Source organism: Anomalospiza imberbis, chromosome 27, assembly GCF_031753505.1.
Source record: "Anomalospiza imberbis isolate Cuckoo-Finch-1a 21T00152 chromosome 27, ASM3175350v1, whole genome shotgun sequence".
Lineage (NCBI taxonomy): Eukaryota > Metazoa > Chordata > Aves > Passeriformes > Viduidae > Anomalospiza > Anomalospiza imberbis.
In genome coordinates this window covers 3,815,105-3,829,387 of record NC_089707.1, presented here as the reverse complement: position 1 = coordinate 3,829,387, position 14,283 = coordinate 3,815,105, and the positions used below count along the sequence as shown (strand labels likewise).

The 14,283-nt window shown below is 48.8% G+C and overlaps 1 protein-coding gene across 1 annotated transcript in view; it reads right to left on the bottom strand.

Annotated features, from left to right (window-relative positions):
- The window catches only part of PTPRS (protein tyrosine phosphatase receptor type S), a 100,520-nt gene that overhangs the window by 52,126 nt on the left and 34,111 nt on the right, over positions 1 to 14,283 (bottom strand). The window contains exons 6-7 of the mRNA XM_068173750.1: positions 7,693 to 7,803; positions 5,190 to 5,201 (exon numbers count right to left, since the gene is read on the bottom strand). Coding sequence (XP_068029851.1) covers positions 5,190 to 5,201; positions 7,693 to 7,803 — 123 coding nt within the window. The remainder of the gene's footprint in view (positions 1 to 5,189; positions 5,202 to 7,692; positions 7,804 to 14,283) is intronic.

The following is a 14,283-nucleotide window of genomic DNA, read 5'->3' as shown; positions in this document are numbered from 1 at the left end:
TGAGGTGAGAAGGCGGACATTATTGGCCATTTTGGCGAGACAGGAGTCATTCCGTCTTGCTCCAAAATGAGGAGGGGTAGGGGAAAGGGTGCCAAAATAATGTGCAGCCTCTACATTATTAGTGAAGCTTAGATTACACCTGTCCTCCCCTCCCAAATGTGGTCTGGCCCTGCCCCTGCGTGTCCGTGCAGCCGCCTCTGCCTCTCCCTCTCCCGTTCCAATTCCAGGCTCATTCCCCTGGGGTGAGACCTTTTGGGGTTTGGATTTCCGACCTCCGCCCCTCCACAGGACGAGAAGCTTCCCTCTTCCTGCCCATCTCCTTCCTCATTTCCTTCACAGTAAATAAAACAAATACGTAAATAGGTAGATAAATAAAGAATGAGACCAAGGCTTGGATTTGGTCTGGAGGAAATCCATTACCTTCCCAATAATTGTTACTTTTCACTTAAAAAACCACATTAGCTGAGCAACAGGCTGGCTGAACATCTCTGGTCTTTTGCAATTATTTATTTTTTTTCCTGTTGTTTTTTTTTACACGATTGAACAGAAAATAATCAGAATCCAATTGTTTTTCACGCAGCTCTGTAATTTTAAACACAGACTTGACTGTTTTAGTTTTTGTTATTTTAATTTGACAAGGTGTAATCTAATTTTTTCCCCTAAAACAAAGAGAACAGCGATGCAAAAGGTGTAAGAGACACAGGCAGGCAGAGATTTCGAGATCAGTACAGCACAGTGTTCCTGCAAAGTGCCCTCTATAGAGAGATAGTCATGTATATACATAGATATATACACAGTTTGGATTTTTTTTGGTCTTTTTTTTTTTTTTTTGGGGGGTGGCTTTTTGTATCCATTTCCATTTCCCGATACCCTTGAGAAATCCTTCTGCAGAAACACAGTTAAGTTTTTGTTTGCTTTGTTTGGTTTGGAACTAGAATTTCAGAGCTGAGGACACCCCAAACACGGACAGGGCGCTCCCCCACCCACAGAAGTGCTAAAATAACCCTTTAAAATCATCCCAGAACTCTCCATCCCTCAATTTTAGCACCTGGAAACTGGGCACTGCAGAGGCAGCTGTACAACCCAGTGGTGGTTCTGCCTCCCTCCTTCTCCATTAAAGAATTTATCAATCTAGTCTAAAAAGGTATTAAAATTCCTACAGTTTAAAATACCAATGACTGTTTTGACCTTGTGGCTATTTGTTAAATCTCTAGTGCATGTGGAATTATTTCCTTCAACCTCTAAATGGGATTGAAAGGGAAAAGCTCAGCAATGGTTCCACCTGGAACCAACTAACAGCTCTGGTCTGATGGTCAAATTACTCATGTGCCAAACTTAACCCAGGCTACAGGCTAAATTATTGCTTAAATTAGTCACATTTTAATCTATTTTCAAGCTTTATTTCCTGAGGTGCTCAGCACACTATCCCTGCCCTTTCTGTGGGTTTTATTTTAATTGATTTCCACTAGTTCAGCTCTTACATGCTTTGCCCTGGCCTGGTTTCATCTTTGGTCTCTCAATGAGCTGAGGTTTTCCAGAGAGCCTTGCGAGTTCCCGGGAATGTTCTCAGCAGGGCCTGGGCTGCAGAACCTGGCTCGGGGTGACAAAGCTTGTGCTGATGGTGACAAGCAGCAGAGGCAGGGCATGAGCAGGCACTGGGCTGCTTTAAATGCCTGCTGAGCCATTTACAGCTCCCTGGGCTGGAAAAGAGCAGAGCCAAAAGAAGCTGGAGCAGAGAGCAGGAAGGATTATCCCTGCAGCATCCCAACTGCTGCCTTTTGTACCTCCTGACACGGCCCCACTGTGTGAAAAAGGGGAAAATTCTTAATTCTGCTAAATTCAACCACGACAACGTGTCCTGTACCAGCAGCAGCAGCTCTGGGGGATCTGAAGCACAGCCCACACAGCTCATCCCTCCTTCCCTCTGGGACACGGAGGAGCACAGGGACACGAGGTCCTTACACACAGGGCTTCATCCCAGCCAGCAGCTGGATTTTGGGATCAAACCAGAGCAATCGAGGTGGCTGCCTGCAGCTTCCAAAATTAAGAGGAGAGCTGCAAAGTGCTGCATTTCCAGGGGGCAAACCAGCTCTGGCCACAGGTCCTGGCTGAGGGGACACGTGCCCTTGCTGGGGTAATGGTTGAGCCCCCTGATCACAGACAAAAACACCACAGAGTGCTTTGGGCTGGAAACAACCTCAAAGCCCATCCAGTGCCACCCCTGCCATGGGCAGGGACACCTTCCACTGTCCCAGGCTGCTCCAAGCCCCGTCCAACCTGGCCCTGGACACTTCCAGGGATGGGGCAGCCTCTCAAACACCACCATGGGCAGACAGCTCTTCATTTGCAGGATTTTGAACACATCCTTTCCTGCAATCGTTATGGGCCACAAGTTTGATGACACTTGTGTCCCTAGGGATAAAGAGAAGCATCCAAGGAGACTTTTGAAAGCCAGGTGAGCTGCATGGCTCCCAGAAAAACCAGGATTCCCACCAAGGTACTGGCTTGCCCCCAGAACTGCATCCATCTTTTCACCAACCACAGGCGAACCCTGGACAGGTGGCTCAGCCTAAACTGCCACACACCTGGGCTGAGGGCAGAGATCACCTCAACTGCTTCTGACCTGCTTTTGTGGTCTCCAGAAAGAAGCTTCTGCCTCTGACCTCGGGCATCCCCTGTTAGCACTCTGTTATTTTGGACCCTGGCATGATCTGACCTGTAATAACACACGAGGCAAACCCTCCACCAATAATTTCAAGACCATGCCCATGGTTTGGGTTGGAAGGACCTTAAAGCCCATCCTGTTCTCACAGGACACCTTCCACTAGACCAGGTTGCTCACAAAACCTCTTCTAGGCAGGTATCAAGTCTCTATTTCCTCACCCAGTGTCATTCCAGCCTATCATGATTACATCCCATTTAGCTTTAGTTTATTGTTGTTGATATCATTATCATTACTTTTATTTTTATTGGCTCTTAAGGAAGAATTTAATCTTCAAGCCTTCTCAGATCACAAGAGATTCTTAGCAGCAGCAGTGCAGTTTGGCCATGTTAGAAATACTTTATAAAAGAGAAAATAAACAAATAAAAAATAATGGTGTATAAATCCCTTTTTAATTGCACCTAAATCCTGAAACTCAAACTCCTAGTCATGAAGGAAAATCCTGTAATTAGGAGTGATTATCACCTTTTAGTCCTAGGCAGGAGGGAGGTGGGATGGGAAAACCTCATTTCAAATGCTATTCCTTTTTTTTTGTTTGTTTGTTTTTAATAGAAGAAGCTTTTTTTTTTTTTTTCATTTCTTTAGATTTTTTTTTTTTTTGCCTTTAAAAAAAGCCTTGGGACTGAGGGATGTTTTTTGGCTATTGTTGGCATCCAAGTCAGAAGAGCCACAGCTGGTCTCTTCCCAGAGAATTATCAAGAGCGCAGCATTTGGGAGTGGTACCCTGGTACCTACGGGGAGGGAGGAGACTCGGAAGGGGAGGGGAGAATACCAGCACTGAGGGTCCGAGCACTGAAATCTCAGCATTTTAAGAAAAAAGAGAAGGACAGACAGAGAGAAAGAGAGAGAGATAGAAAGAGAGAGACAGATACTGTGTCAATACTGCACTGGATTTCTCAAAAATCACACAGCTTTAATACCTGTGCCCTAGGAAAGCCACTCCTTTGGTAGCTGATTGAGAGGTGAGGACTGGCGGGCAGAGGGAAAGGCATAGCCAGGGAAAGGGCTGGCATTCAGTTCTGCACAGGGGAAGCACCAAGCACCACTGGTACCACTGACACACTGCAAACCCCCTGTTCACTCTCCCATGTGCTTCACCCGCTTGGGATGCACACATGGGAGGCAACAGGAGCTTCTGGGGGATAAACAGGGAGATGAGAAGAGGGAAAAGAGGCATTTTCAGCTCCAATGTCACTGGCCAGATTGCTGGTTGCTGTTTGCAATAACTGCAGCTGCCAGATGTGCCCCAGCACTCTTGCAGTGCCTGCACAGCTGCACTTCTCCTCCCACGCTCCTTTAGGAAGGAGGCTCTGCCTCCGCTGTGCCTGGCTGGGTTTTGAGGTGCCTGCACCAGGCAGCAATGGATAAATCCCAGGAAGGGAGCAGGACAATGGGGAGAGGCAGAGCCAGGAGGCAGCTGCCCGGCTGCCCTTCCCTCCCAGGACGAGGTGTCACCTCCTCCACGGGATTCTGCCAGGCTCTGCCTGGAGCTGGGGCTCTACCTTGCCACGGGCTCTCCATGCACTCTTGGGTGCTCCAGGAGAGAACAGCGTGGGATTTGGGATCAGCAGGAAGCTCTCTGTCAGTGCCACGCTGGGCTGACAGCCCCTGCTCCTGGTGTTACTGGAGGGAACTGGGCAGTGACCAGTGAGCGAGCTCCCATGGCTGGGGAAGCCCCCGGAGCGGGGTCAGGGCTTTTCTTTGTGTGCAGGAGGTGGAACAAGAGCCACACCTCAAGAAATAAATAAGCAAAATCATGACCCAGGGTCTGCTCTAACTCTTGGAATGACCCCCTGGGTTCTCACCATCTTTTCCACTTCCCAGATCCCTCCCTCCCCCAAAACAAAGGCTTGTCCCAAATAGCAGGGCTTCCATGGACAGGCGTTAGAGCTGTGTGACTCCTTTCCTCCTGGGGGGATTGAGGAGTTCAGTTACCACCGGGTGGGCAGGAACACTGGCTTCTCACAATGCGTTTGGAATAAACTACAGCACAGCATAACCAATCAAAACAGAAACAGGAAATCAAGAGAAAGCAAAAAACCCAACAGAACCAAAAATTTGGAAAGTAAGAGTAAATCCACTTCAAAGAAACCAGAATTGTATAACGAAAAGAAACGATACATATTTATATACCGAAAAAATAATTCATAATTAATTTAAAAAGTGGCATGCAAAGAAGATTGTTACATTCTCCTATCATGCATCAGGCCCAATGTCCAAACGGCAAGGTAACCATGACGACAAAAAAGTGCAAGAACTCAGCAACATTACCAAAGGATGCATAGAGAGGCCCACAATGCAACTCAACTCATCTCCATGAGACCCGGGAATGCGCGGGTCTCGCTCATCTTAAAGATTTCTTGCTTTTTCTCTTTTCATTTTTTAAATTTTTTTTTTCATTTTTTTTTTCTCTTACGAATGTAAAAATGTGGGTAAAGAAAGTAAAAAAGAAAAAAACCACACCAACCTTCTCGTAGCTCTGAGGGATGTTAAGGGGGTTTGATGCGGAACACAATGACATGAGGAGAAGAGAAAAATAGGGGAAACACAGAGAGAGTAAAAAAAGGCCTTCTCAAGGCTGTCAGCTGCAAATTGATTGATTTTTTTTTTCTCTTAACCAAAATAAAAAGAAAGGAAAAAAAATGAAGATAGTAACGACCCTCTTTCCTGCCTTCCTAACGCTCCCCCTCCCATCCCTTTAAGCCCAACCAAGCTCCGCAGGGAGGCCAGGCTGGGAGCAATCCTAGCTCAGAATCAGCCCCCACAGGGGTGCTGAGGCCAGGCAGGATTCTCCCTCCCTGCAGTCCTTCTGCTCCTCGGAGAAGGGGAGCCGAGTCCCCCGGGCAGAGCGGCCCCGCACGGAGCAGCCCGGCCGGGCGCCGCTCCCCGCGCTCCCCCCAGCCCCACACCCAGCCCTGCTCACTCTGACTCCACCACGGGACTGAATAAGGAAAACAGAAATAATTAGAAGAAGGGAAAAGAAAAGCAAAACCAAACCAAACCATTTCCTTGCAATGTTCAAACTTACAACTCCTATCCCAGGTGGTCTATAGAGACAAGCATGTTATGGGAGAAACAAGTCAATTGGAAACACAAGAGTGCTCGGGACTCTTTTAAAACAAAAAAACGGGAAGAAAAATGTGCATGAACTCTCCCTCCCACCAAAGCAAATCCATTTCAGAAATTTGTTACCTTTCCACGATATTAACACACAAGAAACAAGGAATTAAACAGCATGAAAAACACCCAAACCACAGGCCGAGCTGGCACACGCTGTGTTCTGCACTCTCTCGGCAGGTTAGTGCTGGTTTGCAGGCAGGCCCAGGTACACACGGGCTAACTGGGGGAGGAACAGGGCTATCACCTGGAGCCCTCTCATCCAGGTGTGGAGACAACACCGTGTTACAACCTTTGTCTCCCGGGTAGTTTCCGAGTGGCCAGAAAAGTAGAGGAAATTTATAAACAAAACAATAATGAAAAATCCCCACATTTTTCCTGTTTCTTTTCTTTTTAGCTTTGTTTTTTTTTTTTTTTTTTTTTAAGAACCCAAACCATTCCAGCTAAGCTGTCTGCAATGGATTCAGCCCTGAATTAGTATTGGTTCCAGATTGACACTCCCAAAAGCAAAGTTTCGGGGCCCAGGCGACAGGGCAAATTTCAAACGCAATTTTCCAGCTGGCCACAAAAGGCTATTTAAAATTTGAGCTTGGAAACATTAAATTATTAAAAGCCTTCTCTCCATGTGCATGTGATATAGTGAGCGTGAGACACGAGAGAGAGAGAAAGAGAGAGAGAAAGGAGTGCACACAGGAGCATGGCTCTGCATTGGACTGCAGATTAACGTGAGTGTAGGTGGGAGGCGCCTCCTCTGTCGATGGGATGGAAATGGGAACAGTTTGCTGGGATGTAACTTTTCTTTTTTCCTCCCAACGGTATTTTTATTTTTCTTTTTTTTTCTTTCTTTTTTTTTTTTTTTTTTTTTTTTTTTTTTATGGAGAAGGACCAGCCCTGCTCTCTCATTACCAAAAGGATTGGTTTTTTTTTTTTTTTTTTTTTTTTTTTTTTTTTGCTGTGGAAAGATGTTAAACCAAAGCTACACACAGAATATTACAGGTCAGAGAGATCAAAGTAAGAGAAAGCAGAGAGGCTGTTGGCCCATGGGGTGGGAGAACATCGAGGGGACATCGAGCAGAAGCCAATCCCCTGTCATCTGTTCCCCTGCTGCGGGGTGAAGGGGGCTGTCACTGAGGCAGGGATGGCTGCTGGTGTCCCCAGCTCTGTGCCCAGCGTTTGTGCCCAAGGAACCAGGGACAAATTACTGCTGGCAGAGGGAAAAGCAGCTGGGACTGAGGGCAGCAGTGCCAATGCATCCTCCTGCTGCAATGTGGGGGGGATCCAGGGACACAGAGGGGTCCTCCCCTCCTCTCACAGCCACAGCAGCAGAACTGAAACCCCCCTGCTTCCAGAGAGCAGGGCTCCTTTGGGAGAAAGGGCAATTCCGGCCTCTCTGCCCCTCTCCTTTGGGAGAAAGGGCAATTCTGGCCTCTCTGCCCCTCTCCTTTGGGAGAAAGGGCAATTCTGGCCTCTCTGCCCCTCTCCCTTGGGAGAAAGGGCAATTCTGGCCTCTCTGCCCCTCTCCTTTGGGAGAAAGGGCAATTCTGGCCTCTCTGCCCCTCTCCTTTGGGAGAAAGGGCAATTCTGGCCTCTCTGCCCCTCTCCTTTGGGAGAAAGGGCAATTCTGGCCTCTCTGCAGCCGAAGGGATTCACTCCTCTGCGGGCTCTGCAGGCTGATTTTGGGGCGCGCTCTTTTGGCTCACGCTTAACTCGGCCGTGGGCGAGCCAGCCCTGCCCTGTGGCCCCACAAGGATGCGGGGAGCAATGGGGAAGCCCCGAGCTCCACTCAGCTCGGGAGGGATGGGATGGGCCCGGGAGGAGGAGGCTGAGTGCCGGTGAGCCGCTGTGCTCCCTACCTCTCACGTAAAGGTTAGCGGGGGACGAGTAGCGCACCCCGGCGCTGTTGCTGGCCACGCACTCGTACTTGCCCTGGTCCGTCTCCTCGCTGCTCTCGATCTGCAGCCCACCTGTGAGGGGAGAAGAGACGGCAGCACAGACACATCGTCACGGCTCTGCTGGCTCTGCAGGCAGGGCAGCAGCCCTGGTTTTGCTGGTTCCTCCCAGCCCGGGCTCACGCACACCGGGAGAGGAGCACGGAGCCCCTGTGGACCCGCTGTGGCTGGACACGGAGCCGAGACGGTGAGAAAATGTAATCCCCCCTCTGTAGTCAGTGTTGCTCTTTGTCCTGAACTCATCAGCAAAGGCACCAAGTTTTTGTGGCTTCTGCAATGCAGGCGTTCTGCACCAGAACTCCCGAAATCAGCCTCAATAATCCATATTACTGTGATCCCCAGAAATCCATCAGCAGGCAGTTGACTTTCCCTTGCTCAATTTGAAGCAGTGACCATAAAAGTGAAAGGCTTTGTCACCCACTGCCTGAGGAATTTCTATCACTGCTGCCTTTGTTTTGTGCCCAGTACCTGCTCCTCAGGAAGCCTACAGGAGATAAGAGCCCCTGTGAAAAGCACCTTGCTGGTAGTAAATATTCCCCAGGGAAAACCCTGTAAATACTGCACTGGAACTTCAAAATTGCCTGCATGGTTTACATCATCTGGGCCAAAAGGATTAAGATTTTTCTTAAACTTGTATATTATTGCAGGCTACAAGAATATACCCAGAGCCCAAACTAAAGATTCCTGTCAGCAAATATGCAGAGAGATGCAGCATGGAACTACATGGAAGAAAATTGCCTCATTTACCTCAGAAGGCTTCATCCCTGCAAAACTCCAGTTAAAATACATACTACATAAATAATTCAACAGGCTCTCAAATGTTTTATGTATTAGGAGTACATGATTATACTACAGATATGGACAGAGCTCACATGTGGTAAGACTCTTAACTCCCATCTCTGGAAAAAAACCCCACCTAAATATGAAAACCAAACAATTCCAGCTCAGTGTAATAGTATTGATAAAATCTTAAGTGAGAGGAGTGCAAATGAGATCATTGTTGGTTGCAGATACAGCCTTTTCAGGAAGGAAAAAGCAGTGTATTCACAGAGGAGGACACAGAGCTCACGTTCTTCTGCGTGTGCGTGGGTGGGAACGATGCTGGTGGGGGGACGTGGGGCTGGGAGAGGATTTGGGACAAGGCTGGGGTGTGAGTGCAATTCCCCACAGCATCCCCTGTGCCTGGGAGCTCCCAAAGGCAGAGCAGAGGGAATTAAACCCCCAAAAAACCCCACCCAGGCCAGTAAACCAAACAAAATCCATTCCAAAAGAATCTGCGGGTATTTCAGCACAACAGGAGTTAAAACCCAAAACTGGCTGGAGCTTCCCACCGAGCACCCAGCTGAGCATATTTCATATGGAATTACAGCTCCAGCTCTGCTGTTGGAGAGCTCCACTTGGGTGGAAAGCTGCTGGTGAGTTTTCCCAGAAATTTCTTTTAATTTGGACAAATCTGTGGGTTGTTGCCATTGGTTCCAGATACATTTTCTGTGCTGCTCATGAGCAACACTGGTTTGAGAGTACCCAGGGGAGATGAAGCCTCACTCCAGAGCAGGAAGGGAACCAAGGACTGCAGTGGGCAGCTTTCCCTGGGGAACAGGGACTCACCCCTCCCTCCCCGCCCACTCCTCACCCCTGCTGGTCAAGGCAATGGCAGAAATGAGGCTGCAGAGAGGGTGAGGAGTGTTCAGCACTTGTCAGGAGCCAACAGACATGATGTGTGAAAACGTAAATCTCACCTACAGCACCTCCTGTTGCTTTTACCAGCAGAGAATTATGGAATTTTAAATGTGCCAGTGGAGATAAAACCAAAGCAGGGTCTTCCAAGGGGTGCACACCCAATTCCTCCTGCCTTTCAGCTTGAGGTCAATCTTTGACTCCATTAAAGAGACAGTGCAGAAGCTACTTACCATGGATCTTTCCCAGAGAAACCTAAGGGTAAGAGAGTGAGGAGGAAGTGGAAAGAGGCTTTGGAGCCAAACAAATGAGTATGCTGAGATGGTAAGTGCTGAAGATCTGCCTGAGCAAAGGACTGGAAAACTCATCAGCATCAGCAGCTCGGGAGCACTTTGCACCAATCAAGAGGAAGTCCTAAGTATTTACCAAGCTCTGATAGCATTTAATGCTCAAGATAAACTTCAGTCCTTCATAGTCCTGGAGAGATTAGCTCTTAAAACTCTGCCATAAATCTGAGGCAGCACAGCCGGAGACGTTATTAGAATAACAGTATCAGTATTACCAAGTGCACCCAGCAAACAAAAAAGGACATTATAACCATAGATAAAATAAAGACAGGTATAAAAAAGAAATATCCAGAGGTGAAGCAGGACAAGAAAACATAACAACAACACGAATCTGTATTGGGCACAGGGCAATGAAACGGGATCTGTGTGGAGAGAAGTGTTTGGAGAGTGGGTGAGTGAGTGAGCTGGGGGTGTCTTACCTCGGATCGGTGTACCTTCTGCAAAGAAAACAAAGAAAATGAGTGAAATGACTGCAAAACCCCAAACACCTGCACTGCCTGTGGGAAAAGGACCTGAGTCAAGGAAGACAGTTCCCAGTAGGAAACTTCTTGGTCTATCTCAAATTACAGGACACTGAAGAGGGCTTGGGATACTTTAGTGGGGTGTCCTTTTCAGCAGCCCAATCCAGCTGGCTGTTTGCAGAGCCTCTGTGGCTCTTGGCTTCAAAAGGCATGAGACTGGCTCCATTTTGTTGTAGGAATGTAAAGAAACCCCTCAGGCTCTCAGCTAACATCACTGTTTGCTACTCACTGAACACATGATGACCCTGCATTTACCTTCCCCACTCCTGGGGACATCAGGGCTGTGTTAGCCCAGGCAGGGACAGGGACACGTGGGCACCTTGCACCACATTAAGCTGCAGGTTTGATCCCACCTCGGCTAGCAAATCCCCAGCTCCAAACTTGAGCTCTTGGCACAGATGTGTGAGCTCAGTGCATGTCCTGCTCAGGACCTCTGGCCATCCCTCAGGGCTCTGCACAGGGACTGGGGCAGATCTGGGCACTGAAGAGGTGACAGGGCTACCTGGTGCCTCCTGCAGTGGCTCTGGAGCCACCCTGCTGCCAGCGAGGAGGGGCTGTGTGGAGAGAAGAGCCCTGCTACACTTGCCTGCTGGCTGCCTCTCCCTTGGGTTATTTTATTCCAAGCCCCTCCTGTCGTCTCTCAGTGCCCAGCCTCGGGCAGGGCTCCCAGGTGGGAGTCAGGGGTAAAACCCCTGTCCCCCATCTGACCTCCTGGGGTTGCTACCAAACCATCTTCCTTTGAAAACATGGCAGGTCCTTTTGCTCACAGTGGCATTGAAAACTTATCAAAGAAGGGGGTTTACTTGGTGGGTTTTTACCCCAATCCTGAGAACAGGGCAGATCCCGCAGTGCCAAGTTTTGCCTCTCCCCAGGGAGAGATGCTCGAGCTCCTCTGCAGTGGTGACACTGCTGCCACTCTGCAGCACTCCCAGCCAGGGCTGTAGAGCACCTTAAATGACAAATACCAGCCTCTCACCCTCTCCTTTCCCCTGGGGAGGAACGGCAAGTTATGATCCTGCTTTACACACGGGGAAAACTGAGGTAGAGGTGAAGCAACTTGCCCAAGGTCATGGAGGGAAGACTGGCAGAGGCAAGAACAGGAGTCAAAGCCTCCCCCGTGCCAATCTTCTGCCTTAATCACCAAAAACCCCTTCCCTCCTTATCCTTCAGCCCTGCTCATCCTTCTGCTGCGGTTCAATCCTCCATTCTCAGGATAGAAGGTAAAAATATAGAGATACTAAGTAGAGTTCACCTTTATTTTCCAAAGGAGCTAAGGGAACAGAGGCATTATAGTGTTAGGGATTAGACTCTAGTTAGACTCAGCTTCTAGTTATGAGGTTAGGTTATTAGCTAGAGAAAAGTTAGCATCTAGTTAGGGTTAGGAACTAGCTAAGGTTAATGAAGCAGGTTGTTAGCTCTCAGGACAAAGGTTGGAGAGACAGCGCTTGGAAGAGGTGGGGGAGCATGGACTTGGGCAGATCCCCACCCAGGAGGTGGCAGGAAGGTTTAAAAAGCAAGAGAGAGAGAGAGAGAAAGCAGCGAAAGGTTACAGATCAATTCAGTGGAAATAAAAACAGCCTCTGATACATCCTTCTGTCTCAAAATTGGAGTGAAAATCTGCCATCTGTGGCACCAATATGGAACAAGGCTAATGGGAAGAGGGTAGAGAAGGGGAAGAGATCCCAACATCACCCATGGCTCAAAAGCTTCTCTGGCCTTTGCTAAGCCTGGCAGTTTCCTGCAAAAGTTCACTCTAATTGACAGCAGAAACATGCTGGAAGTTAGAGCTGTGCAAGCCCAGACACAGCATTAGCATTGCCTCTTGTGTCACTGCAGGCTGTCACTCCCTGCTCCCCTGAGCACCAGCACTGCCCCTGGAAAGGGGCTGCCAGCAGCTCTGGGGACAGCCTGGCCTGGGGACAGGGCTCTGGGAGAGCAGGCAGTGCCACCCTGGGCTCCCCAGCGCCAACTCTGGCACACAGGGAGGGGCAGGACAGCTTTGGGATGATGCCCCACACCAGAATTTGAGTCAAATGAGCTCGAGCAGCACTTTGGGTGGGGCACAGACACAGATGGGAGATTTTCACTGTTGGAGTTTCACATCTAACCAGCTCCATGTTCAACACAGGGGCAGCAGGAGGGTACTGGAAGAGGATATGCGCTGGATGAATTATCTGAGGAACTCTGACAGGTCCTGGAGGGTTTGATACGGGTCCTGGAGGGTTTGATATGGGTCGTGGGGATGCAGTCAATACCTGGCTTGCCTGGTATCCTATACAGGGCATGAGCATGTGCACGAGGCTGCCAGGGTCTAGGGCACAGTGAGGGCACCAGCCCTGCAGGAGGGCTACAGGGGGAAGAGCTCACACTGCATGCTGACTTTTGGAGTGAAAAGCTGGTTTGGAGATGCTACGTGCAGACTTTTCCCACTGCCTTGCACAGCCTCCCTGGATCTCCAGATCTGCCTATTTAGGGCAAATTTTGAGGCTGTATGAGCCCAGATGGCCAGCCTGGGGTTTAGCAGCAGAGGCAAAAAGGCAGCTTAAAGGCCTTGCCTCTGGATTATAAAGGCCCAAGATGGTGCCAGGCAGAATTCCCTGTGCAGGTGTCCCCCTCTGTCACTGAGGATGGGGTCTGCTCTCCCACCATCCCTTGCCCTGCTTTCCCACATGCCCAGCTGCCCACGGATTCTCTGAGCCTGGGGAAGAGGAGAGGAGAGGAGGACAGCCACCATCGCCATGGCAATGACAGAAAACACATCCCCACCTTCTGTCAGGCCACGTGTGGGAACATGTGTGTGCTGGGCTGCTCTCCCCAGGGCTGCAGCAGCTTTCTGCTCCAGACAAGCAGGCAACCACCGGGGTCTCTGCAGCTCTGCAAGGCTGATGCTGGTTGGCAGCTGCAGCCCCACATCCCTGGGACAAAGGGGAGCAAAGGGGACTTGGCAGGGACAGGGACAGGAGCTCTGGGGCAGGTCCTGCCTTCCTGGGGCTGCAGAAGGGCTGGAGGGGGCTCTTCCCTTCCCTCAACCCGTTCCCCTCAGCCACCAGCCTGTGATTTACAGCTTCAGTTTGGAAATGCTGCACCCCCTGTTCTCCCTCCTCCAAATGCCAATAACCCCGTTAGATGTGAAACTCCAAGACCTCCTGCAGGTGTGAACACAATTATCACAGTTCCAGGGTACAAGCTATTGTGTAATTGGGGAATTCCAGGACAACTGTTGCTAAGATACAAAAAAAAAAAAATCTATGCAATGTTAGGAGGTTCATATTTAGCTGTTATCTCTTTATACAGATAAATTAATTAGAATTATTATTACTATTCTTTTTTTTTTTTTTTTTTGTAGCCTGCAATACCCCTGCAGAAATTAATTTAGAGGGCAGAACATCCCTACTGAAAGAGTTAGTAGAAGAAATGCAGAGCATGCCTCTCAAGAAGCTGTTACAAAGGAATTAGTTTAAAGGGCAAGGGTTACAAATCTGCACATGAGCAGGTTTGGGGTTTTTTGGTTTGATTTAAAATGTTTTTTAATTGAACAAACTTACCAAAAGTCTCTGAATGTTAAATAAAAAGTGAAAAAAAAAAAGAAAAGAAAAGCTTGTTATAGCCAGTTATTTAGAAAACAGAAGACACACACAACACACAAAAGGTTTTAGTGTTTGAGTGCTGAGGAAGGTGGCTGGCTGAAGGCTGCCTCCCTTGTCCCCCCTAGATGGCAGCTGAGCAGAGGACATTGGCTTTGCCTTCTGCTTCAAATGTCCCAAGATAAGCAGAAATATCCATTTTCCAAGGCCACTTAAACTCTAGTCCAACCTGGATCTCCAAGGCTGAGATGTTCATGATGTCTAAGAGAAGCAGGAGCCCAGACAGAGCTTCTTCCCATTCTCCTCTGACTGACAACTGAGCTTTGCACCCCAAGCATTAAAACATTTCAAACTGCTTGGAAATTT